Below are 26,121 nucleotides of genomic sequence, written 5' to 3'. Positions count from 1 at the left end.
TTTTGAAATCAGCTCACAACATTTGAAGGAAGCTGAGGACAAAAGCGGGACGAGGAGGATAGAGAAACCGGGACGTTCTGAGAGCAGCTAAGAAAGCGAGAAGGCAGAGGATTCATGGGGAGTCTCTCAGGAAGGCCTTCGACAGGGTTCCCCATGATGTTCTTGCAAACAAGCTTGGAAAACGTGGGGTAGACAATGCAACTGTTAAATGCATTTGTAATTGGTTGACCGGCAGAACCCAAAGGAAGCTAGCTCAGCCATGACTCCTCTTCTGCTTCATCCTGGAGAGAAGTGACCAGTGGAGTGTCCAGTGGGGCTCTGTCCTGGGGCCAGTGTGCTATTTAACATCTTTATCAGTTATTTGGAGGTAGTTATAGAAGGCATGCTTATCAAATTTGCAGAGAACACCAAATTAGGAGGAGTAGCTATTACCCCAGACAACAGGATCAAAATTCAAAATGACCTTCATAGATGAAAAAGTTGGGCCAAAACTAACAAAAGGAGTTTCAACACAAAGAAATGCAAGGTAGTGCATATAAGATGGTAAACACCTGGGTTAACAATCTGAAAGGCATCTAGGAGTCCTAGTAGATCACAAGTTGAACCTTAGTTAACATTGTGATGCGGCAGCTAAAAAGACCAACGCAATTCTAGGCTTCATCAATAGAAGTATAGTGTCTAAATCAAGAGGAGTAATAGTGCCACTCGATTCTGCTCTGGTCAGGCCTCACCTGGAATAATGCTGTGTCCATTTCTGGGCAAAACAATTCAAGAAGGACATTGAGAAACTGGAGCCATGTGTCCAAAGGAGGGGAACCAAAATGGCGAAGGGCCTGGAAACCATGAAGCCCTATGAGGAAGGACTCAGGGAATTGCTGGGGATGTTTAGCCTGGAGAAGAGAAGGTTAAGAGGGGATATGAGGAGAGTCCTGTTTGAATACTTGGAGGGAGGCCATATTCAGGAGGGAGCAAGCTTGTTTTCTGCTGCTCCAGAGAATAGGACCCAATGGAGCAATGGATGCAAGCTCCAGGAAAAGAGGTTCCAGCTCAACATTAGGAGGAACCTCCTGACAGAAAGGGCTTTTCGACAGAGGAACACTCTCCTTCCTCAATGGAGATTTTGGTGGAGTCTCCTTCCTTGGAGGTCTTTAAACAGAGGCTGGATGGCCATCTCTCAATGGGGCGGCTTTGATGGAGAGTTCCTGCATGGCAGGAGGTTGGACTGGAGGGCCCTTGTGGTCTCTTCCAACTCTATGATTCTATGTTTCTAGGCCCATGCCAAAACCCTGACCTCTTTCTTGTCTGTCTAATTCAGTGTCCCTGTTCCCTTCCTCTTCTTCCTCTTGCCTTTCCTCTTTGCCCAGCTTTGCGTAGCCTTCGGGGGGGAGGCGACCTGGCGGCCGAGATGAAGGAGCTGCTGGCCGAGGCGGCCGCCGTCCAAGGGAAGACCCCTCCGGCCCCTTGGGACCTCTTCTGCGACCTGAACATCCGCCGGCAGCTCCTCTCCATCGTGGTCCTCAGCAGTGCCATGCAGCTCTGCGGAAACGACTCGGTGAGCGACACACAGATGGACAGACAGAGGAGCAGGGCGATGGATCCCTTATCCCATCATCCCCAGATCAGTTAACAAAGCCTGTGCACAGGCTCTGTCTGCTGGCTCCCTCCTCCCTCCTCATCCTCCGTTCAGCTGGGAGGTCTTCCAGCAGCATCTGCAGAGCTCCCCTTGCGATGGGTGGGATTTGGGTCCGCCCAGAGGCCCCTACTGTGGACCCCTGTTGCGACTGATCGCTTCCTGCCCCGTCTCTTTGTATCCCTCCTGCCCTCCACTGTCCTCCCAGATGTACTCCTACGCCTCCTACATCTTCCGGGCAGCCGGCATCCCTGAGGACAAGATCCAGTACTGGATCATCGGCACCGGCGCCTGCGAGCTCCTGACAGCCGTCACCTGCGTGAGACACTCTGCACATGCCCAGGGGCTCCTGGCTGGGAGGGGATAAAGCACAAGGGGGGGGTCATAGAGAGGGCGTCTACTCCATCCAGTACTGGGTGGGTGACCCTCTCCTCGTTTTGTCACAGCCCTCCCACCTCCTTGGAAAACGCAGGGAGGCTGGGGATGATGGGCCTACTCCAAATAATACTCCTTTCCTCTGCCCACCCTGGACTTCCTTCCAGACGCTGGTCATTGAGAGATCCGGTCGGAGGGCACTGGTGGTCAGTGGATACAGCCTCATGGCTGTCTGGGCCGTCATCTTCATGGTTGCCCTCTCTATGCAGGTAACCAGTGGGGGTGGCCAGGTGGCCATTTTGGGAGGCAGGGCCCCTTGTTCCCTCTTTACTGGGCAGCAGAAGCAGATGGGGCTCCCTATTAAGCATCAGGTCACCCCTCCCTCCCTCCCTCCCTCTTCCTTTCCTCCTGCATCTTTCCCCCGCATTCATTCCCTTATTCATCCCTCCCTCTTTGCTTCCCATCTTCTCCTCTCCTTTTTCCTTCATCCCTTCCTTTGCTTCCCTCCTTCCTTCTTTTCTTCCCTCCCTCCATCCCCTTTTCTTCTTTCTCCATTCTTCTTTCCCTTCCTCCTCCTTTCCCTTCCTTCCCTTTTTCTTCTTTCCTTTCTCCATCCATCTTTCCTCCCCTCCTTCTTCCTCCTCTTTTCCTCCCTTCCTCCCTCCCTTTCCTCTCTGCAGGACCGCCTGCCCTGGGCCCCCTACCTGAGCATGGCCTGCATCTTTGCCTATATCCTCAGCTTTGGCATTGGACCAGGTGGGTCTGTTTTGGATGGCCGCTTCGGGTCCCTTGCCTGGAGTTTACCCCAAATGCCCACAGCAGGTGGCTGAAACCAGCCTTAATTCCTTTGAGGGCATTTCCACTTTGGAGGAACTGGGTGGGCACCAAGGGGCCCTCTACTCCAGCCCTTTGCCATTCCCACCAGGGACCCCCAGCCCACTTCTGGGCGATCTCCTCCATGCGCATCAGGGGGAGCTGAAAGGTGGGTGGGAGAGGTTCCTGGGGAGGATTGCTCTTTCCCAACGCAATGCACTTTGCCTCTCCTCCGCAGCCGGTGTGACGGGCATCATCCCCACTGAGATCTTCGACCAGGTTTCCCGGCCGGCCGCCTACGTCGTCTCCGGGTCGCTCCTCTGGACCAGCCTCTTCCTGGTGGGGACAGCCTTCCCTTTCATTGTGGTAGGAAACAAACCCTCTCCCCACATTTTCAGTTGCAAGATGGAAATCCATAACCTGTGAAAGTACTTTCCTGACTTTTAAGGTCAAGTCCTGGGGTCAGTTTGCTCACTTGACTGTGGGCACATGGCCTCCTCCAAGGACTTCTACAATGGGAGAACTGGGAGGGGGCCCCCTTGTGGGTCCAGACTTTCCGTCCCTTTCTCCTTCCTTCCTTCCTTTCCTTCCTTCCTCCCAGGAGGGCCTGGGGCACTTCTGCTACCTCCCTTTCCTGGTGGTCTGCGTCTGCACTGCCCTCTACGTCGGCCTCTTCCTCCCAGAGACGAAAGGGAAAACATTCCTGGAGATCTCTGACGAATTCAGAAAGTGCAACTTTGGGGGGGCCGAAGCGTCCTCTGAGGATCCCTGGAAGGCTCCAGAGGAGGAAGAGGAAGAGAAGGGGAAGAGATCCACTGCCCTGTAGCCTGCCTCGTTTTCCCTCCTGAGAGGGAGGTTTTGCACTTTGACTTCTGTTTCCAGCAACTGAAACACACAAAGGACAAAGAGAGTGAAGCCAGGACCCTTCAAGAGCAGCCAAGAAAATGGGGAGGCAGGCGGTCAGTCAAGACTTTGGGGGGTATGGACGCCCTTGATCTCGTTTCCCTTTCTGACGCTGGGATGGAGAGGATTGCCTCAGGCAATGAGCTCATGCATTTTAATATATATACAGTATATATTATATGGGTTTCACATTGTTGCACGAATAGAAATGCTATCTCCAAAATTATTTGATGATGATGATGATTCAAAGAGCATTAGTTTTATCAGAAGTAAATCCCTGCAAAGCTCTCTTTTCCTTTCTCCCTCTTTCCTTTTCCCCTCGATTCCTCTCCAGCCCAAATCTACCTCTGCATTTTATTCTCCCTCTGAGATCCTGGAAATCAAGATGCACTTTTATCAGGTTTATAAAGTAGCAAGAGGGTTGTTTTTCTAAAATCCTAGTGCGGTTAGGTTTTTATTATTTATCAATAATTTACAAGTATTGAGCTGTTAGTAAGTCCAGGAGCGAGGCGTCAGCTTGGGCCTTTGCATGGCTAGATGCCAAATGATGTCTGTCTATGGGTCAGCACTGCAATATGTGTGAATGCAATAGTTCTGGCAAAGGCAGATGCTCAGGGAAAGAAGAAAACAGAGCCAATGTGTGCAATGCACTAATAGGAATAAAATTATTAAATCTCCAGTGACTGGCATCTTTCTTCTCCCCAGCAAAGATCTCACACATAAACATGGGCCTCTCTTTCAGTTCTGCTCATCTAAACGACGGAGCTGGTGACATTTTCAATTATACATTCTTGTGCGTGATTCTATGTTCCCAATTGGCCTCTTTCCTATCCCACTTCTTTCAAGGCAGAGAGACTGGTGTGTGCCAAGGAGGGACTTTAAAAAACAGAACAGGAGGAGGATTAAAGAGGCAGCATGGTGTATCAGTTAGAGTGACAGGACTCCAGGAGACCTGGGTTCAAATCCCTGCTCACAGATGGAAAATGACTGAGTGGCTTTGGCAGGTCACCTTCTCTCAGCTTCGAAGGAAGGAGTTGCCATCTCTTGACATTGACTTCAAGGCAGATTTCAACAACAGGTTTGCAAAAGAGGGCAGGAAGAAGATCTACTTTGGAGAGAAATTAGGCTCTTTCACCAGTGAAAAAGCAGCCAAAAAAAAAAAAGGGGGGGGGGATTGAAGAAGGAAAGGAGGCCCCTGCAGGAAGTTCCCTTTGAAAGCAGCTGAAAAAGTGGAGCTCTGGAGGATTCAAAGGGCTCTCTGCCTGAATTGGGACTCTTGGAGGCTTTGCAACTGCGATTCCCTTAAATTGGCAAAATGGCCCTCCCGCCAAGGCTTTACGCCCAGCTCCCTCTTCTCCTGCCCATCCTTAATTGAGTTAATTAGGTGCAAAGGACGCTTGTGTTTCAACTTCAGTTTGAAGCAATGGAAGGGAGCTGAGGATGGAAGTAGGAGGAAGAGGAGGGAGAAACCAGGGCATTTTGAAAGTTATGAAACGGGTCAGGAAAACCAGAGAGACAGTAAAGGCGCAACTCGACGGAGGAGAGGACGCGTTTAGGGGCCGGGGGAGTCATGGAAACTTGAAGAGAGGTAGACTAATAATGTTTTAATCTGCGGTACCATTGGCTGAGTACATGGGAAACAATACAGAAATGCTGGCGCAGAAAAATGCGAGGGCGGGGAGCAACTGCGCCACGCGAAGAGTGCGCCTTGGCTGAGCTGGGGCTCCTCTGGGCGAAAAGCTCAGAGGAGAAAGTGCAGCGGGAGCAGAGCTACTTCCCATAGAACTTCTTGTTCAAGAGGAAAATGAGAAGGTTGACATTCACTTTTGCCCGGTCAAACAGCTTCATGACGGCCACACCTTCGTACTGGAGCTGCAGCAGATCCTGCCAAGAAAGAGATAGCGAGACTGAATTCTCAACCAGGGATCCGGAGCGGCAGTGAGCAGCGGATTCCCAGAGAGGCACTGGATCCCAAGCGATGGCCGGCAGCTGTGCTCCCTCCAACCCAGTTCTAGGCCTGGAAAGGTCTGTGGTATTTCCGGCAGGTTTTGTGCTCAATGGTGCTGCCTCTGAAACGCAACGAAATCTGTGACTTGAAATAGGAAGTGGTTATTTTGAAATTGAAGAAATAGTTGACTCAGATTAACTGGAACTCAGAATTGGGATATTAGAGACATAACGGCCTTTTCTTCACTGAAAACATACAATATAAATAAAGCAAATAAATAAAAGCAGCAACATATAAACAGACATTTGATAACGTGGCGGCACAGAATCCAAGTCCTCTCGCTGCTCCCAAGAGGGCAATGGTTTCCACAAAGAGGGGAGCGCTCTGGCTCCTCCAACTGTCAGAGAAGCCACCTCCAAAAAGCCTGGCACCCTTAAATAGAGATCTTTTGTTCATCTACTTTTCCAACCTGTTACTTTTCATTAAATCTGGACACTAGTGGCCTTTAAGTTTAATTGAGACAAACCTGGGGGGGGGGGGGGAAAGAGGGCGGAAGGAATCACCCTTCAAAGCTTTATGGGAAATACAGAGGGCACAAGCCTTGGGGTGGGCTGCAAAGGCGGGAGGCAGACTCATACCTGGTAATGCAACATGAACGTTTCCATCTGAACCCCCATGAACTTTGCTTTTACTTCAAAGTCTCCCACTTCTTCAGTTGGACCAATTTCAAATATTACATTTTTAAACCTGCATAGTTGGGGACAAGAACAAACGTATTACTTTAAGGTGCAAACTCAAAGTGTTGCCGAATACTGCACAATGGGGCATCCGGATAGAAGGCGGAGGGACCCACTGAGCCTCCCACTGGCGCCAAGTGCCTGAAAAGGAGGAAGAGATGGAGGAGGGCAGAGGCAGCGGTCAAGGGATGGCATGGCAGGGGCCCAGCACAACAAAAACAAGATCCCCCTGGATTTGTGGCTTCTGAGCTGAATGGGGGCACTCACAAACTGCCCCTCACTCCGAGTAGATGCCACACTGCTCCTCGTCGTAACACAACAACAGCCCTGGGTCCATCTAGGGGGCCGTGGGGTCCTCCCATCTCCCAAATAGGTTTTCTGAGCTAATTCCCAAATCCCCACAAATGCTTAAAGGGATGTTCCACATCCAGAGTAATAAAGGGGAAGCTGTATCTGTTGGTGTGTGGCTCTGTAATCTATAGACTCTCAAAATGTGTCATGCGCATTAAGGGAGGAGGGGTCTGTGGGCTGTGATCTGGGTGCTAACTGGTTTTTTAGAATGGGTTATTTCATCGAAGGTCACTGAAAACTCTCTGCTCCTACACTTCAGCTTGCAGCATGCGAAGCAGAAGCCATCAGGAAGGAGTCAAGGCCGGGCGCCCACATTTCTTTGCTCGAGGACCATCTATAGCATCCTGCTGGCAATGGATGAAATCTTTGGGTATGGCATCCCTGACAAACTGGCATTGGTCCTGTAAGGATTTCTGGTTTTTCCCCCAGGTGCTTGTTTTTGATATGCTGGCTAGTTTTCCCCAAAGGTATGCATTTACTCCGTGATGCCAGACGCGGGGTATTTGTGTGTTTCCCAGGAGGCCTCTGGGGCCACTGTATCCTGCAGTACTGCCTAATGGGCAACGCTTGTGTGAGGAGACTCACTGGTTGGCCTGCAGATCTTCAATCTCCAGGAGGACCCCCTTTTCATGGAGCCGTGCTGCTGTGTACTTCAGGGAAATCTTCTTGCTTTTCTTGCCCTTCATCTCACGTGGCTTTTTGGAGACTCTGAGGAAAAGGAAGGCAGGGCTACTCAGGCGGGACCCTCGCTCTGCCCCCCAATTTGGAAAGTGCTTCCAGAGAGGAGTGAGTTGCGCCTGAAGCCGAGGCATCTGGCTCCCTGCAAGGACTGCCAGGGGAAGCCTCTGTCTCCTGCGCTTCGGCCACCAGGCTCTCGGGGTCTGGATCCTTGCCTCGCATGGCTACTAACCGCTCTCCCTTCGCTCCTGCTTCCTCCACCCGAGGCCTGATGCCAAGGCCGCCTGGGGCCAAGAGAAAAGCCTAATTCCTCAGCCATCCCAGCCCTTCCCCAAAAGTGTGTCCGCAGGGGAAGAGGGATCACTCACTTGCCCTTGCTGGCCAGGTTGTCCAGACAGGTTTTGATGTAGCTCTTGTAGTAATCCACTTGCTCCCCATAAAACGTAGCCTTGGAATTGAGCGCATTGTGCGTCTGCTGCAGCTTCACCAGTTCTGCCTTCCTCCGCTGGCGATATCGTCGCTGGTTCCGGATGTCCTAGATCATTGGGGAGCAGATCCAAAAACAAACCTAGTGTCAATTTGAGAGGGACCCGAGAGTAAGGGTCTTGCTGGGACTGAGACCGGGGCCATATGAAGGCAACAAGCAGCTGAGGGAGCTGACAGCGGAGACCAGAGAGGGCTGCAAAGAGAAGGCCCACAGTTCAGAGATGGCACTTGAAGGACCACTGCCGCCTCCTCCATGGTCTCTGTGACAGACGCAAATGAGCGGCTAGCAAGCCCCTCTCCAAAGGCGGAAGGAGTCCTGCACGGCACAGGGAAATGGCCTTGCCTTGGCAGAAGGAGCTGTGCTACCTCCTCTCAAATACCTCTTTCTCTGAGCATTACTTTGCATTGACGCCTGTTAATGATATGGATGCCTGTGTGTTTCATGCACAGGTGACACATGGGGAATCGGACACAAGACCATACAGCTCCCTCTTAATGAACTGTCCTAATGTGGTCTAAGATGTGTGATGCATTACACAAAATGTAAAACTAACAATAAGCTATGTGCCAAAAAGATTAGAAGTCTACAGTCCTCCCTAAGAGTTAAAAGCCTATAAGCACAATGATTAAGAGTGCTTAAGGGGAGTGTTGAGGCTAAATCTGCCTGTTTGGTCTATACAACTGATCACAAATTGGAGCCCAGATATTCAGAAGATGGCAAGGGGCCTCTGGACAGGGACAGCTTGCTGGCAAGCAGCAAAGAGCCTCATCCTGAAAAGGGGGAAAGCCAAACATGTTTCCCAAGGAGCCTAGGCTTTCCTAGTCGGCACCTGCATCTTGGGGGCAACGGAGCCATCTGCCACACAACTGGTACAAATGGGTCTTACTGGTCCACCTGGACTGGCAAGACCCCACCATCAGCTCCTCCCTTGGGCACTAACCTTTGCAACATCATTGATCAAGTCCTGGTATCTGTTTTCTGGCTTCGCCATGCCCAGCTCCGTTAGCTTCTTCAGCCCTGACTGGATCTTTCCTTTCTTCTCTTGTAGGCTCAGGTTGCTGTCCTCCTTGAGCAGCTGAGGGGTCTTCATCTTGTCGGGGGTCCTGGCATCTCGGATGGCTCTCCTCTGCATGGCCCTCTGGTGCTCAGCCTCCTGGAAAAGAGCCAGGGGCTCCGTCAGACCTCCCCTGTCCCTGGGCAGCCATAGGGACCCTCAGAGGGAGCGATGCCCAAGGAGGGAGACCCCCATACCTGCTCAGCGGTGGCTGCAGTCTCCAGGATCTCGGTCAGCGTCTCTCCTGGCTGGAAGCGGATCACATCCACAATTAAACGCTTGGTGCTGGAAAACAAAATGGAAAGAGCAACACCATCAAGAGGGAAGAAGGGTCCTCCCTCCAGTCCATCTGCCAGGGTCCAGGCCTCAGAGGGAGAGACCCCCTTCCCCACCGCCATTCCCTTCTCCTTTTGTGTCATGTCCTTTTAGACTGTAAGCCTGAGGGCAGGGAACTATCTAATTAACAACTGGTAAGCCATCGAGAGCCTTTGTGCCTGAAGAGCAGGGTATAAATACTCTAAACGAATCAAATAAACAGGAGTCAATCGCGGTGAAGGCAGAAGACTCGTCTGTCCACCTCAGCAAGAACCAAGAGGACAACCACTTCTGCTTGGCACATGCTTTTGCGGGCTCCCGCTCCATGGCCCCAGGAGCAGGGAAACAGCCCACACTTCCTTCTCAATGCAGAGCGATGGAGTCTCCCTCCTTGGAGGCCTTTAAACAGAGGCTATATGGCCATTGGTCAGTGGGGATGCTTTGACTGAGAGTTCCTGCATGGCAGAAGAAGGGGGCTGGACTGTATCCGGGCCCTTTTTGGGGTCTCTTCCAACTCTAGGATTCTATGATTCTGCTTAGTGTCAGAGAAAGGAGACTGAATGGCCAGAATTAGCTAGTCCAGCTACCCCTCGTTGGCAGGTTGTGAGGCTCATGCTGTCCCACACAATGCCACTAAATTTCTCTCGCCTCTGGGAAGCTGCAACGTCACAATGCTGCAACACAGCGGGAGCGCTACTATGTCCCCCAGTGCCATGCTGAGGGCAGCCAAGTCACACACACACAGACACTTGGGCACCTTTTCCCTGGCTGGCACCAGGGTCGCCTTACGGCCACCTCTTTCTAAGGAAAGAGACACGAAGCGTGCAAACCGGCTTTCTCGGAACTGAAGGATGAGCTCTCAAGAGACGGTCCCTTTCAAACACACCAATTCTCCCAAATGAGAGCCACTATTCAGCTCCCCGGGTTTGCTGGGCTGTTATATAGATCACTTACTCTGGGGAGATCCCCAAGTGCCACCAGGGAGCACAAAATGCCCATGCTCTCCCAGGTCACATGCCAGTTTCATGGCTACTCACACTTCAACGTAAAACTGGAGGGAGAGGAGGTGCCTCCAGCCGAAGGGCACTATCCTACTGGCAAGCCCTGGGCAAGGAAGGGAAGGAAAAGCCATGTGCCCTGAAAGGCCAGCACCTGCCCTGGCTCCACTTACTTCAGCAGAATCGTCTTGGCATCCATCTCAGCGTTCTCATCCCCAGGAACATCAAATTTATTGGTCAGCGTGAGGGAAACCTCTGTTTTGGCCAGCATCTCCTTCCCTGGATCATTGATGCTTCCGGATCCCTCTCCTGGGAGAGACAAACAGTCAGACAGAGGCAGATGCTGCTTCGCTTCTCTCTTTAGCCTGGGGGGTGGGGGCACATTGCTGCTGTGGGCTACATATGGGTCCCTGGGAGTTGCTTCTCCCTCCAAAGGCCCTCCACTGACCCCTAACAACCCTTTTAAATATAACATTTCCCCTGCTTTTCCATCCCCAAAACAGCAAAACCAACTGAAAACTGGCCACAGATCAGCAAATATGGCATCCAGGAGTGTTGCCCAATCACTTTTGGTGTACCCCTGCCCACCAGGAAGGATGGCGAACAAAACCCATTTGGAAAGGTTGAGGGGGTTGAGGCTGTTCAGCCTGGCTGAAGAGAAGAACTAGGTGTGACATGGTCATTCTCTTTCAATGCCTCAAGGGCTGCCCCATAGAAGGGGCAGGTTCCCCTGCTGCACCAGAAGGGAGGACCAGGTCTAATGGCTTTCAGTGACAGGAGAGAAGATTTGGACAGACATTAGAAGGAACTTCTTGAGTGAGAGTGGTCCAAAAATGGAGCCCAGTGGCCAGAGAGGTGGAAGGATCCCTTCCTCTGGAGGACTTTTCAAAAAGAGGCTGGGCAGCTCCCTGCTTCTGGGATGCTCTAGCTGGAGGTCCGGCCCTAAGGAGGGAACTGGGCTCTATGGCCCCTTGAGACTTCTTCCAGCTCTTTGGCTCTATGCTTCCCAGATCCCAGCACAAGGTTTGGACACCCAGGGGTGGTCTCAACACTCCTGATGCCCTCCTGGGCTGGTATGTGGCCCACCTGCGCTGCCACTCAGGCCTGCTACCTGCACAGGTGTGGTGAACCAGGGCCACAGCCTCCCAAGATCAGGCCAGGAATCACAGAGAGGGGACAGGGTCACCAACATACTTCTCCTTCTGCACGTAAGACAGCTAAAGGCCTTCTCTTCAGCCCCAAAGAGAAGCTTTAAAATGCCTCTTTAAAATGTAAATATGAAAGACAAGGGCACCAAGGCTTGGACTGCTTCCACCTGGCATTTCCGCACTCATTTCATCTAGCTTGAGTCCCACTTGAGGAAAAGGTGGAGTGTAAGCAAAGTGGCTGCCAGGCTAAATAAAACCCCAAAGGGCTCACCTATCAGAGATTCGATGGTGGGAACGTCCCCTAAGTCATCCAAGAGTTCATGAATGGGGTCGTTGTGCTCGGGCGCAATGGCATCTTGATGGTCCAAAAGCAGCTGATTGGAGGACAACGAATCATGGATTAGCTGGTATTACATGTGGTTTCCCATCTTCTGTGTAACTGAATGCAACTAACTGACCACAGACGGACAGTGAGACCTCAGCAATGCTGCATCTGGAGGCCTGAGGGTTTGGCCCGTGGCATAAAGACACTGGTGCTCCAGCAGCCAAGAGACTTACTGTGTGTGTGTTGATGATTTCTCCAATGGAAATATAAATCACAGGCTTTGTCAGGGTCACCAGGTCAGAATACTCATCAACATTGAACTTATCTTGCAATTCTGGCACCTCGCAGGCAGCCTGGAAGAAGCGCCTGCAAAGACAAGAGGAGCCAACTGACCCAGGGAGCCTTCCCGGCCGGCCACCTGCCCTGGCCACAGCCACAACCAGAACTGTGCCGGCCAGCTGGTCCAGCCATAACTACAACCGTGCCGGCCAGGCAGCCGCTCCAGCTGCGGCGGGGCAGAAGGTCCCCTAGTCTTAGCCCCAGGATTGCCCACTTTCCTGCTCTGCTTTCCTCGCTCCTTTGGGAGTTAACTGGTCTGCCTTTCGCGCTCCCAAGTGACTTCCCTCCCTCAAAGGACAACCCTGTCATCAGGCAAAGGGCAATTTTGTTCCTAGCTGATGGAAAACTATTTTGCTCCTTTCCCCTTTCTTTTCCAAGGCATCATGGCAACATTTTTTCTTTTCTGCACACTTGGATTTTCTTATTTCTATTTTTCTGCCACAAAAAACTACAGCAAAGCATTTCCTATGCATACAAAGCCCATGAAGCTCCAGCATGCCCAGAAAGATGCCAGGGCTGAAAGCGGTGTCTGTCAAAAGGAGCACAGAAGATGTCCAGAGAAATAGCTGTCTTCCTGGTTGCACTCACATACTTGGCAAGCAGCCAATTCTAGGCACGAAACACTCCTAAATGTGGCAGTGCTTCATTTTCTAATAGGATTGTTCTTTATTCTTTCTTTTTTAAGTACAGTTGCAACTGCTAAGTATTGAAAATACTGCCTCAGTGCCTTCTCACTGCTGTGTTTGTGCAGATAACTGCATTTGTCCTTAGCCAGGCGGGCATCAAGGCTCCTCAAAGGCCAGTGGCTTCCCCCTCCCCAGATCTCCTACTTCTTGTAGGTGCTGAATTTTTAGCTACATTTTCTCATTGCTTTTCAAGATATTCCTCACCCATTACCAGGACTTTCCTACCTGAATTTCTGATAGGACTGAGACAGATACTCATTAATGATACCAAGATGGGCATTGTCACCCAGGAACATCTTGTTTGACGCCGCATGCTGCAACATTTTTGCAATGGAGCCGAGGTTTCGCCGTTGGTCAGTGGTCAGTTGTCCTCCTGCTGACAAATCAATGATGTCGAAGGCGTCTGGAGCCACAATGGCTGGGTTCATGTAGCGATAGTACAGGAGGTTGCCTACAATCTGTGAGAGAGACAGAGGAGATGCCAAGAGGCCTTTGCCGGATCCCCTGTTCTCTCACCTAATCAAAGTGAACAAGGCAGACCCATTGCTCCCCAATGCTACTGTTCCCAGTTGCTCAGATGCACAGAGAGGCAGGAGAGAGGCAACAGATGTTCAGAAGGAAAAGAAAGCTGCAAACACATGTAGCAGAAATTCAGGATCCCTTTTTCTCACTCTAGAAAGCAACTAGCTAAACTTTGGGGAAGATTTTTATCCAGACACAGGGGAAACCAAGAACAGCAGAAAACAAATATCCAGGTCATTCTGAGCTCTGCCTGAAGGCTGCCTGAGCCAGGAATCCTCCAGAAACTCAAAGGCGGGAGGCCGGCAAAGAAAGCGGGGGCCGGACGGGGGAGCTTTGGGGAGCCACTGCTAGCCTCCGCTCTGGAGCTGCCAGGCTGAGGAGAAGAGCATTTCTTGGCCAAAGGGATGCTGTGTTGCAAAAGTAGGAGACTGGTGTGAAGCCATAGCTGCTCTCAAGGGAAGGCTGGACTGCCCCACAGTCTGAACGGGTTTGGCTCAAGACCACTGGCTATCCTAGCGCCACCTGCCCAACCGCCCCACAGACACAGCCGCTGCCACGGTACAGTTAGTGTCACCAGATGCTACTCCAGAGGAGACCAGTGCCTCCCACCTAAGTGTACACTTTAAAAATCAATTCACCTGCAGAGAAAGCCTAGATTCGATGCCTCAGTGCGGGAAAAGCACAGAACTAGAAGAGAGAAGAAAACAGGATTCAGATCCTTTTGGAGGAAGAGGCACATAGCTGCTTTCTGTCTTTAAGGAGGAGCTGCCAGGCATTACTTGTAAGTGCTGCGCATCGTGGTGCAATGCCACGCAGCCCTGATCACGGGCCAGGCTCTCCGACCCACTTCGGGGACTAGGAGGCTACTTTGGTGAGCCTTTTGGTGCTTAAAAGACACACATATCTACTCATTCTTTTTATTTTTCAAGAACAGGATTTGCTAGGAACTGACTGTTCACTACAAATCCACCTGAGGCATCCTCAGTCTTTTGGGGAAATGAATTTAAAATAAAGTAAGCTGTCGTGCTCTCTTCTCGCAAGGATAGAAAAGCTGGCATCGGTTCCCACAGGAGAACTGAGCCACAATGGCCGGCAGCACTCCTCCAGAGAAACAGAGCCCTGCAGAAAGAGAGGCAGATGTGGCAGAAGCAAAGAGCCCACTGACCTCCCCAGCCCTCCTTTGGGCCAGACGCCCCTCTCCCCTTTGGGCCTGAGCTGGCCACTGGACAAGAGGAGGGGGCGAGGCGCATGGAGGAGCCGCAAAGCCATGAGGCGCAAGGAGGGCTCCGGCTGCTCATCCTCACCTTCAGCAGATCATCCTCGCTCGCATCGGGAAACTTTTCGTGCAACGAATCCTTCAGGACTTTGGCAATGAAGCGCATTCCATAACTGCAGAAAGGACGAGACAGAAAAGGACAAGGAAATGAGGAGGCAAAAGGGGGAATGTGGTTCCTCTTCCCCTTAGTAGCCACTCTGGGACTCACGGGACTTTTTCCAGGGAGCCAATGATGGCCAGCAGGAATTTGTCAGTCACAGTCCGCATGTTCTTGATGGAGGCGTCCAGGCGGGTCTTCACCTCCTCGTGGGCAAGGGCTTGCTCAGGCGTAACATCGTAAGGCAGCTTGCTGTAAGGAAGAAAAAGAAAAGAGGTCAGTCTCAAGGTGGGTCCAGGCCACTTTCCACTTCCCTCTTGAAGGCCCACCTGCCCAGCCACTGCCCCTCTGGGCTGCAGGGGAAACAAAGCAGGCCCTCTTCCCAAAACCCACCCGGCAAAACAGAAATTCAGAACAGGCCGGCTCTGAAACGCTTGGACAGGTTTGCTTTGCTGTGGATCCAGGCGCCCATTGCGAGGCCGCAGTGCGCATCAGTGGCGCCAGGAAGGGCTGCTCCCCAAACCCCTCCCTTTTGGCAAGAAGGGCCTGTTCAAATGGGGCTGGGCTGAAGCTCAAGCAGAGCAGAAAGGAAAGCTCCCACCATGCTTTAAAATTAAAATTTCAAAATTTTAAACTTTAAAACAACATTATTTTTTAAAATCTTTAAAATTTTTATTTTAAAACATCACAATTTGAAGGTATAATTTTAATTTTGCTACTTGTTTTATGTCACAACTGTTAACCTTACGTTCACTGATGTATGGGAATTATGATTTGCAAGTAACATTTGGGCAAAAGAGAATGACTAAGGATTCCTTCTGGTGCAAAATGGAATGGGATCAATGGAGGGGGTTGGCACCATGAGTTGGCGCACCGTGTGACGCCAACCCTAGTGATGCCATAGGTCCTAATGCTTGCAGCTTGTAGCTATGAGTCTCAGCCCAGGAGCAAGACCAAGGACCATTTCCCGGGGCCTTTAAGAAGGTGCAGCTGTTCTCATGGCCATAGCTATGACAGCGTAACTAAGGGTCTGATGCCTCTATTTAAGGGGAAAGTGTTTATTTATTAGTGAATTAGTTATTTTAAAACCCATCGCCAGAAAAAAGGAAAAGCCACTCTTTCTGACCAAGATCCACAACAGATCCAACCCAATGAGCATGGCTGTCAATCTCCAAGCCAAACATGAGCTCTGGTGCACTTCCCTGTGCTGTCGCTCTCTGGAGCCTGGAATCTCCAAACGTTTTGTGCGCACATGCGTGTCTGGGCATGGGCACTTCAAACAACTCAAAGACAAGGACCTGTGATCCCCAACGGCCCCCACCTGGCCTCTCCCGTCTGCGACTCCATCTGGTTGACCCATGACTTGTATATGTCCACGGGATCAGTCTTGATATTGAGGGACTTGTCCTCCATGATCTCCTTCACAACGGGTGCCAGGATCTGCCTCAAGGCGTTCTGCCCGCGAGCGCCACGGTTGAAGCTCACCACCATTTTGATCACGGTGGGGTTTCCAGTCACAATCTCATGCAGCTGGTCCACCTTTGACCTGCAAGTAAGGCAAGCTTGATTCGTGCAAAACACAACTCCTCCCAAGACTGTTCTGTGGTCATGAGCAAGACGGGCGCGGGCACCTGCTCCTTGGGCCTCTGGGAAGCCATCTCTGGGTGAGTCCCACTCTTTGGAGGAGGGAGATGGCTGCCATCGTGGCACAGATTCTCCCCAGACTGGAATTCAGAGACGGAGGCTGCAGCAGAGGGGAGACGCTGCTTTCAAAATCTCAGGCTCGTCAAACCTTTTATGGCTCCTTTGGAGGTCACCTTGACCACAGGGTTGGCCAGGCCACCTGGTGCTGGCACCTGAGCATCCTCTCTGCCACTGCCAGTGCCCAGATTACCAACTGCGTTAGAAGCAGAGCACTGCCTGCTCCCTTCCAGACCCTAAAGCACCCCTGAAAAAGACCATCTGCTGAACAACCAGGTTGGCTCCATGGGCGTACCAAACCAAATGGCCGCTTGCTGAGCGCGCGAGTGGGCTATTCCAGGTGTGAGTGGCCGCCTGAATCCGATGGCAATAGCCCTCTTGAACAGACAACAGCGTCACCTCCACCATCATAATGCTGTAGCCAATATCTGATCTGCCATGATCTAAGGAAGACATCGAGACGCCCTCAAGAGACTGAGCCCTCCCTCCATGGCAACAACTGCCATCTTCTAGCCTGGAGGGAGAGAGGGAGATTGGGGATTGGAAAGGGGCTAATGTTGAATGTTTAATTGTATTCTGGATATATTTTTATTCCTGTAACTCGCTCCGATTCCTTGTTACTGGGCAGGCTATAAATAAATAATTTATTATTATAATTATTATGATTACTACTACTACTTTTCTTTTCAGTTTCAGAAGGTGCTACCAGTCCCATTAAAGAGAATAAGGAAACAGATGGGAAAGGAGTTTGGGGGGGGGTTGTTTTTAAAGCAGGTAGAATCTTCGAAAAACAAAGCTAAAAAGGATCCCGTCCTGCATGGAGTCTTCCTCGCAGCAGCCAGAGTATGACAGCCTTTCTCCAGGTGGTTTTGAGCTGCAACTCCCAGCAGCCACAGCCTCCGCAGCCAATGGTGAGGGGCACTGGGAGCCTGAATCCAGTGGCATCTGGAGGGCTGCTTGATTCCCATCCCTGCAGTATTGCGTTTCAGGGGAGATGATGGCTCAGTGAAACATCCTTACACTTCAGGCTGCCACTGAGCCTCTTCCGCCAGTGATCCAACTGAATCAAACACTGGGGCCACGCGCACAAAGGCCGCGCACGCTTACGTACTTGATCTCTTCCTGCAGTGCGGTCTGGAAGAGGCGCAGAAGCAGGTATTCTTCTCTCTGGTTCGATGCATAGTTGTAGAGTGTGAAGATCACAGAGTCCATGAACTTGGTGGATTTGTTCTGCGGCATTTGGAAGATCAGCTTAGCCAGGTACGTTGGGTTCGTCTGTAACAAAACAGGGAGGAGGAGACGGTGGGGAATTGGGGCTGGGGGTGGGCAGGGGCACAGACCTCTAAAGCAGGCCGGTCCCCTCTCACCTGCAGCAGGTAGAAGAGGTGCTGGTAGGCCTCCAGCTTCTCCCTCTTCTCTTTGCTCAGAGCTTTCAAGCCGCCCCTCTGCTTGTTCAGCATCATCATGTCTGACAGCTGCTCTTTGTTCTTCTTGGTAAGCTTTTTGCTGTGAGACACAACATCCTGCAGAGAAGAACAGAAGAGGTGAACGGCTGCTTCAAATGAAAAACCCAAAGCTGTGGAATTATTCAGATGAATCAGGTTTCCTGGACTATGCTCAGAATCTTCTGGGCTTCACATTTATCTGAATAATAGCAAGAGACACAGTGAATCAGGATGCTTCCCAATGCCACAAACATCAAGAACCAGAACATGCAACTCTGTGGCCCTGGTCCCTTGAGCCATTGAAGGCCAGGGCCTCTGCGGTCAGCCAGGGACACAACATCTGTAAGTTGAGACTGGAGCTCTGGGTGTGCCAGAGAGAAAGAGAGACAGCAAGGAACAGAAGGAAAGAAGAGGAACACACACACAGAGAGAGAGAGAGAGAGAGAGAGTAATGGGGGAATGGTGCTGGAGCCACGAAGCTAACAGGCAGGTCACTGATCCGGTCAGAAACAGGGATTCTGGACTTAGGAATGTATGGAGGGACATTCCTATTTCCAAACACATTAGTACAAACAAATACCATGAGACCTTGATGCATCTGGAGAGACATGGAAGAATAATATCATATATGTTCCTGGCTGCAAGAATAGAATATGCTCAGAAATGGAAGAAGAATTTAGTTCCTATGAAAAAAAGAGGCTCTCTAAACTTAAGGATGCAGCAGAGATGGATAAACCGTCAGTTCTGATGTAAGAAAATTCATTAACAAAATGCGATTTGTTGATTGTTGGTTTTATTAATTAACAGGAATTAAACATATAGATGAAGTGTAATCAACAGGGAAAATATAATGAAACTGCACCTGCAGAACAGATTTAATGTTGATTTCTTAGTTGTAGTCTCCACTGTTAGTTTTATTTAAATAGCATTAGTCGTCTGCAGTCACTCTTTGTGTGGTTTGTGTTACTTCTTTTACTTGTTGCATTTTTTATTTAAAGTGCCACAGCTGAACGGAGGACCCGCTGCTGCCTCTGCCTCCCATACCTGGAGCGTGATCTTGTTCTGCACCAGGAGCCCGATCTTGATGTCCATCAGGTTGAGGTCGTTCTCCAGCTGCTGGTTGGACCGCAGCAAGGTCACCACCTCCTCCCTCAGCTTCATCAGGTCCAGCTCCTCCTGGAAGTCCTGGTCGCTCTGATCCAGCAGGTGCACAAACTTCCGCACCACTGCCATCGGTGGGTCTTCAGCGCTGACTGGGAAGGAAAGGACATCAGCCGAGGAGGAGAAGTGGCGCGGAGACCGTATTCTGAGATTTGGGGGCTCTGGTTTCTTGTGCCTGCAGCAGGCAGTCATAAAACCAATCCCTTTCTTTGGCTGTCATGAGCGAAGGGGGTTAAGGAGTCAGGGGTATGCTCTTGGCCATTCTAGGACTCAAGGAAAAACTGGGGCTGATGACGGAGCGTAATGCACTTCTGCCCTCGCATTATGGACCACCCCAACAGTTCTGAGAGAAGGAACCGAAGTCAGGGGTCACAGGAGCGGCAAACTAGACATGGGCATTCGAGAAGCACTACGAAGAGGAAGCCAAAGAGGCCACCTGCGTCGTGGGGTGCACTGACGCCTTTCCCCTTGGCGCTTTCCTTCCCAGGTGCGGACGGCTGGCACTCGTTGGGAAGAGTATGCGCCCTGCCCTCTGCAATACTCACTGAGGGTTTTGTAGTCGTCACGAGCTTTATTGGCACGGATAAAAGCCTGGATTTTCACAACGTCATCGATCTAGAGAGGAGAACAGAGCAGAATTTCTGCCACCTGGATCTACCAGAAGCAAAAAACCACAACGCTTTTGCGTAGGCAAAGTCATTCTTACGTGGTCCTGGAAGTACTGCAGGCGATCTCTGTAGCGTTTTCGGGCCTGATACATCCTGGCCATTGCTTGAATCTGAGGAAGACAGAAAAATGACAGGATATTCCTTATCCAAAGATTATAGAACAATGTTACTGTGCTTTGGGATCGAGTCTTAGAAATAAGCTTGGGCCTGACAACAATATTTAAGAAACAGTTTGTTATTTTGCGTTACTGCCCAAAAGCTGGCCTTTGCCCTCTAGCCTGCAGGAGACGCCTGGCATGTCTGACCCGGCCAGAGCAACCCATGCCTTGGGGCTCCCTTTGGAAAGTGCTGGGAAACTTCAACCAGCCCAAAGAGCGGCCGTGGGGTGCTTAGGTGGGGCTGGCAGCAGGGCACACGGAGCTCCTTTGCTGCAATTGCCCCTCAGGCGGGCGGTCCGCTTCGGACACAACGTCCTGGTAATGGGCTCTGAAGCGCTCCGTGGCTCAGGCCCAGAATACCTGAAGGACCACAGCTCCTGCATGAGCCTGATCTGGACCTTGGGAGGAGCACAGTGGATGGGGAAAGGCCGGCAGGGCCTTCTTAGTGGCTGCGCTCAGTCTTGCCTTCCTTTGCAAAGCCAGGATGGCTCCGTCTTGCCTTCCTTCCACCACCACATAAAAAACTCTCCTCTTCCAAGAGGCGCTTAGGAGTTGACTGCCATGGGCTCCCAAGTGTGTTGTTTTTATACCCTGCCTTTTAATGAAATTGTAAATGGCTTTAAGTCCACTGCTTTATTTGCTTTCCAAAGCTCTGGATATTTTTTGTTGATTTTTGTATGTTTTTATTCTGTTCTAATTTTAATTTTCAGTAAGCCACCTTCCGTTCCAATACTGGATGATGATGATGATGATGATGATGATGATGATGATGATGATGATGGTGTTGGTGCAGGCATTCACAAATACGGCATACTGTCGCCTAAACAAGCATTTGCTACTGTTGAGCGTGTTCAAGTCATTGCCTGCTTATGGCGACCCTAAAGCCCTGTCATGGAGTTTTTGGTAAGTTTCTTCAGAGGGGATTTCCCTTGCCATCCTATGAGGCTGAGAGAGTGTGACTTGCCCAAGCTCTCCCAGCAGGTTTCCATGGCTGAGCTGGGATTTGAACCCTGGCCTCCAGAGACATAGTCCAACGCTCAAGCCACTATGCCATTCTGGCTCTATAAATTAGTATGCCTTGGAGAATTTTGAAATACACAAAATCTGATCATGCTAAGAAAAAGTATTTTTGTTGCCGAGTTCTGAAAGTACAAATATCCATCTTCAAGGCCAGCATTTCCCCTTTATTAGAATCATAGAATCGTAGAGCTGGAAGAGACCCTAAGAAGGGCCCTGATCCAGTCCAAGCCCCATGTTCTGCCATGCAGGAACTCCCAATCAAAGCATCCCCACTGATAGATGGCCATCCAGCCTCTGTTTAAAGACCTCCAGCTTGTTTTCTTGGATGCTCCTTTGCACTTTCCCCATTTTCCTCTCCTTTATCTTGACTTTGGCTGGTGGAAGTGGAGGGCAGCAACCACTATCCCCCACTTGTCCCCAGCCGCCAGAGGAGACCTTCTTGGGGCCTGGAGGAGATGGCAGGCCCAAGGGACACCTCCACTCCCACTCTTGTCAGAAAAGAGAATTACCTTCACTGCCTCATCCTTGTGCGCCCGCAGGTACTTCAAGCGATCCTGATATTCTTTCCGTTGTTTGTAGCCACGCCACTGTGACTAAAACCAAACAAGATAGATGTGGGCTTTCTCCTCTGGCCACCTGTGGGCACTACCACCCAAATGCCCACTGTGCCCAAAGTGCTCCATGCTCCTTCACTGCTGGGCCCAGGGGGCTCAACCACAGCATGAAATCCTGGCTAGCAGCTCAGCCGGCCCTCCGCAATCACCCTGACTAGAGGAGGCTCCCCCAAACAGGAACAAGAGCCTCTCTGTTTCGGAGAGCAGCACTCCCTCCCTCTGGCACTACTGCCCCATCAGCCAGGGAAACCAAGACCCAACAGCTGACACCCTTCGGAAAGGGATGAGAGGAGAGGGTTCACTGCAGCTCCCAGGTCTGGGACGTTAAGAAACAGAAACCGTCAGGCAAGTAGCCAGACTAGGAAAAATGCAGCCAGCACTGAGCTCCAGAGGTTGCTGGAGCCCAGGGCTGGCACCGCACGGCAAGCGTGGCTATCCATCTACCAGGTGCTGCCAGGGCAAGACTGGCTAGAACAAAAGGAGTCTTGTGAACACACCACTGTCCACAGCTGCCCTTGGCTTTCACTTTTGGCTTTCCCTCCCGGTCCAGATATCCTCAAGGGTTCCCCTCTGTACCTGGATGCAAGTGATGGCAGGCACTTGCTTCTTCAAGAAGCGCATCCTGGCGCTGAACTCCTGCCGGACAAGGAAGCCACGGCAATGGGCCTGGAGCCGGGTGATGAGGCTCTCGTTGGCCACCCACAGCTGCTCTCGGTTGTAGGCAGCCGTGACGGCAGAGATGGCACTCTGGCAGAAGAGGAGAAGAGAAGCAGGGCTGGGCTGAAGGCAGCACTCCCTTCCTCCAAAGCCAGGCCAGAGCGCAGTGGGAGTCCAGGTGCCCCGCTGCCTTTCTGAGCCGCTAGGAGTGGGAGGCAGAGACCTGCTCTGCAGCTGGCCAACCTCGCAAGGCGGCATGTGATGGGCAAGAGATGAGAGGAAAGGGTTGCCCTCTTGGCCACAGCAGCAGCAGTAGCAGCACTCAAAAGTGGGAGGGAGCTCCCTGCCTGAGGAACCTACCAATGGCTTTGGGGCTACCAGAAAGACTGCGTTTTCATGTTCCTGGCTAGTACTGTAACTTTCTCTAAGGTGAATTACTGCTTCCACTTCCCCCCATCTTCTCACATTTTGATATTTCTTTTCCTGTGCATCCTGTAGAAATCGTATCAATTATATACATAAAAGCTTATGCTTTAGCTTTTCTCTGGCCTCTCAGGTGCCCCTACCTGGAGCAGCGGGACCTAGAAACGGTCGTACATGCTCTGGTAACCTCTCGCCTTGATTTCTGCAATGCGCTCTACATGGGGCAACCTTTGTGCCACGTCCGGAAACTCCAATTGATACAAAAAAAGGCAGCCAGACTGGCCGCCGGAAAATCCAAGTTCGACCATATTACACCTATTTTAAAATCACTACATTGGCTGCCTATTAGCTTCGAGACACAGTACAAGGAGTTGGTTACCACCTACAAAGCCCTACATGGCCTGGGCCCAGTCTCCTTGAAGGAACGCTGCCTCCTCCCGTACAATCCTTCTCACACACTCCGATCCTCCGGGAAAAACCTCTTACAATCCAGAAAGACCAGGCTGGCGGTGAAATTCCCGGGGGTCCTTCTCTGTCACCGCTCCAAAAACTTGGAATGAGCTCCGGAAGAGATTCGCCAATTATCCTCGCTTGAGGCGTTTAAAAAGGTGACAAAAACCTTCCTCTTCTGGCAGGCCTTCCCAGATGGAGAAGGTCCAGAACCAAGTGAATCCCCCTCCTTTTATTATTTTTCTTAGTTGTGGTTTGTTGTTTAATTTTGATGTATTGTTATGTACTTTTTAACCATGTTTTACTGTTTAATTTTATAGTTAGGAGGGAGGGTTGGGTCGGGGTCTTGTGGGGCTTGTTGTTTTTATTGTTGGATATTGTACTAACTTTGCTGTTACCCGCCTCAATCCTCAAAGCAGAAGAGGCGGGATATAAATAAATATTTATTATTATTATTATTATTATTATTACTACTTTCTTAAGGGTCTTTGGCACAAAGAGGCTGGCAAATCCAGCCCTCTTCCTGGCCCTGTGGATGCCATGGGGTGCCATGCCTTCTCCATGTACCTGGATGTCCTCCCGGGAAAGCTGGGTGTTGTTCTGGACAAATCCCCGAGGCTCCTCCCAGTCTCCCTCTTTGGTCTGGAGGTTATGGTAGTAATGGTAGCCACCCTTCACCCAGTGCTTCACCCACTCGCTGCCGTTGTCCCCTGGGGAAAAAAAGAGGGCAAACAAATTACTGTCACCCGGTGCCGAGGCCCCTGCTCAGCTCACCATGGCCACCGCCAGAGGCACTCTCCCTGGCAAGGGAGCCGCCTCCGTATCCCAAACCAGCATTGGAACCAAAAGTAACGCTGAGATGCCAGGACTTCTGGCCCAGCCTCCCACAAAGTCCCTCTCCTTCCCAAGACTTCCCTCCCTTCTCAAGGCAAGAGAAGTGCTGATGATGGTGGAGAGTTTAGGCAGTTCCTTGGAGGCTTTGCTCCCGCAGACAGTCACTGCTTACCTAGGGCCAGTTTCGTTCTCTTAGCTTCTGCCAGTTCCTGCTGGTATGTGTCTGCACATTCTGGCGTCACGCCATACAGCCCCACGTCCGCCGAGCGCAGGGCACCGAGGGTTCTCCCAACGCTGCCCTCAGCCACTGCCTCGTTTATGGCCAGAATGCCTAAGGAAACTTGCAGAAAGAACAAGACAAACCTCAGAGGGGGAGAGAAAGGTAGGCCTTGCCATCGGGGCTCCCTAAAGGAACTGAACCCTTCCCACAAGGCATCTGACTCCATCCTGGCCTCCGAGGGGGAGAGAGGGTGGGCCAATGCCATCAGGCCTATCCTTAAGATACAGAGCCCTCCATCTGTCCATCTGCCTTGGTCCAGGCCTCAAAGGGAGAGAAGAATGCTGGACCTGATCCTCTTCTCCCCCACCATTCCCTTCTCTTTTTGTGTCGTGTCTTCTTAGAGCGTAAGCCTGAAGGCAGGGAACCGTCTAATTAAAAGATTTTATGTACAGTGTTGTGTAAATTTACAGCGCTATATAAATAAAGCTTAATAATAATAATAATAATAACAACAACAACAGTTAGCACCTCTGTTTTAGCTAATATACATGAACACAGGGCTAAGGAATCCAGACACTTGCCAGCACTGGGTGGGGAGAATGAAGAGCCCTAACTGCATGCACCCCAGTCCTGGAAAGCCCCCAGACCAACCCCACTGGTATGTTTATTTTGAAAAGTGAGAAACTGCCCATAAAAGCTCAGGAGGGCTGCCTGGATCATTGGTGTCCCTGAAAACATCACTCCAGTTCCCAGCACCTCATTACTTCATCAAAAATCAACTGAGAAACCTTTTACCACCACCAGCACTCCATCCCTGGCCATGCTGGTTTGCTTGGGAAGCACTGTATGGAGACCCCCCGCCGCTACCCATCTCTCTGTCCTCAGTCACTATTGCTCCCTCCCCTAAAGGCTCTGCTATGGGGGCCACCATGAGCTCTAGAACATTCCAAACAGGGCATCTGCACAGGCATAAAACCCATGTCTCTGTGTGGCACAGAACACCAAGAAGAACCGGGAGCAGTAACACACACCCCAGAGCCACCGGCAGCACACTGTCCGTGCCTCCAGAGGCTGCCCACATGGGTCCTTAAACATGAAGCAAGACTTACACCTTTGGGCTTCCTCTGTATCTCTGTTTGACTGATGGATCCCTCCCTGAATTTCATCCAGCCAGAGGACAGCGGTTTCATCGTGAGTTTCCTGAAGGCCAAACACAGAAACAAGACTGAAGCAAAGTCTCCTGCTGTTAGTTATGGGAGAGGGAAGATGGGGAGGGAAAGCAAAAAGCTCATTCTTTCAGGAATCCTTTAACTGTGCATTCCTGCATGACAGGGATGGACTAGATACCCCTTCGGGTCACTTCCAATTCTGAGATTCAATGATTCTGTTTAAAGTAAATAAAGCCACAAAGAATTTAATAAAAACACTTCTCAACTTAGAAGAGGAAGGGAGGAAACCAATGCTGGAGCTAGGCAAAATTTCAATGGTTGCCACAGCCAGGAAGAACATGTCCTCCCATGCCGCAATGCCTTCACTGGTGAGATGCAGAGAAGAGCCTTTCCAAGAGACCTCAGGCCCCGACCCACAGGCACTTCTCCAGATACAAGCTGCTTAAAATGTCAAAGGAAGACCAGCTCAGGCATTCAAGAGATTTCCTGAAGGAAGGCAGGCAGCAAAGCAAAAGGAACCGGTGGGGCGGAGGGGAGGCTCCAGTCCTCACCACCAGCTGCCCCTTGCAGCCACTCACCTGTGCTTTCTCCCTCTTTGCGCGGAGAAGCACATCTTGGTAGTGCTGGGCTACTCTGGGTGCCACTCCCTCCAGTTTTGCTGCAGGGATCTGGAGAGCCTGTAGAGTCTTTTTAGCATCTCCTTCGTCCAAAGCCTCATTGATGTGCCCTATCGCTAAAATCCCTGGAACAGGCATGGAAAGAAGAACATAATTGAGTTACCTCAACCAAGGAAACCTGACCTGACAAAATGACCATCAGCTGCAGCATTTCTGTTCTTGAAAGCAAGTGGCTACTTCACATTTAACCCCACTCAACTGCTCCTGTGGGTGAGGGGGACCCCTATGCTTCCGGAGCCCCA

The 26,121-nt window shown here is 51.1% G+C and overlaps 2 protein-coding genes across 5 annotated transcripts in view; one reads left to right on the top strand and one right to left on the bottom strand.

The window, feature by feature from the left end:
• The window catches only part of LOC149307561 (solute carrier family 2, facilitated glucose transporter member 11-like), a 7,404-nt gene extending 3,018 nt beyond the window's left edge, over positions 1-4,386 (top strand). For all 4 annotated transcript variants that reach the window (XM_089539464.1, XM_089539462.1, XM_089539463.1 and 1 more), the window contains 6 exons: positions 1,365-1,552; positions 1,839-1,949; positions 2,173-2,274; positions 2,686-2,761; positions 3,057-3,184; positions 3,420-4,386. In XM_089539464.1, the coding sequence (XP_089395590.1) occupies positions 1,365-1,552; positions 1,839-1,949; positions 2,173-2,274; positions 2,686-2,761; positions 3,057-3,184; positions 3,420-3,644 (830 nt within the window). In that variant the 3' untranslated portion in view covers positions 3,645-4,386. The remainder of the gene's footprint in view (positions 1-1,364; positions 1,553-1,838; positions 1,950-2,172; positions 2,275-2,685; positions 2,762-3,056; positions 3,185-3,419) is intronic.
• Positions 4,387-5,310: 924 nt separating this feature from the next.
• The window catches only part of LOC149307560 (ras GTPase-activating-like protein IQGAP1), a 34,515-nt gene continuing 13,704 nt past the window's right edge, over positions 5,311-26,121 (bottom strand). Inside the window, exons 15-38 of the mRNA XM_089539459.1 lie at positions 25,781-25,944; positions 25,143-25,233; positions 23,986-24,153; positions 23,547-23,689; positions 22,026-22,196; positions 21,345-21,428; positions 19,696-19,767; positions 19,535-19,604; positions 18,873-19,081; positions 17,751-17,906; positions 17,495-17,658; positions 16,004-16,228; positions 14,794-14,934; positions 14,614-14,698; positions 13,013-13,245; positions 11,996-12,128; positions 11,709-11,811; positions 10,463-10,598; positions 9,174-9,261; positions 8,863-9,075; positions 7,804-7,970; positions 7,343-7,465; positions 6,308-6,416; positions 5,311-5,605 (exon numbers count right to left, since the gene is read on the bottom strand). Of these exons, the coding sequence (XP_089395585.1) occupies positions 5,492-5,605; positions 6,308-6,416; positions 7,343-7,465; positions 7,804-7,970; positions 8,863-9,075; positions 9,174-9,261; positions 10,463-10,598; positions 11,709-11,811; positions 11,996-12,128; positions 13,013-13,245; positions 14,614-14,698; positions 14,794-14,934; positions 16,004-16,228; positions 17,495-17,658; positions 17,751-17,906; positions 18,873-19,081; positions 19,535-19,604; positions 19,696-19,767; positions 21,345-21,428; positions 22,026-22,196; positions 23,547-23,689; positions 23,986-24,153; positions 25,143-25,233; positions 25,781-25,944 (3,362 nt within the window). The 3' untranslated portion in view covers positions 5,311-5,491. The remainder of the gene's footprint in view (positions 5,606-6,307; positions 6,417-7,342; positions 7,466-7,803; positions 7,971-8,862; positions 9,076-9,173; positions 9,262-10,462; positions 10,599-11,708; positions 11,812-11,995; positions 12,129-13,012; positions 13,246-14,613; positions 14,699-14,793; positions 14,935-16,003; positions 16,229-17,494; positions 17,659-17,750; positions 17,907-18,872; positions 19,082-19,534; positions 19,605-19,695; positions 19,768-21,344; positions 21,429-22,025; positions 22,197-23,546; positions 23,690-23,985; positions 24,154-25,142; positions 25,234-25,780; positions 25,945-26,121) is intronic.

Source organism: Sceloporus occidentalis, unplaced genomic scaffold (genome assembly GCF_023333645.1).
Source record: "Sceloporus occidentalis isolate IW3139 unplaced genomic scaffold, rSceOcc1.0.p SCAF_9, whole genome shotgun sequence".
NCBI lineage: Eukaryota > Metazoa > Chordata > Lepidosauria > Squamata > Phrynosomatidae > Sceloporus > Sceloporus occidentalis.
The sequence above is the reverse complement of the archived record's forward strand: the minus strand, read 5'-3'. Positions and strand labels throughout refer to the sequence as shown.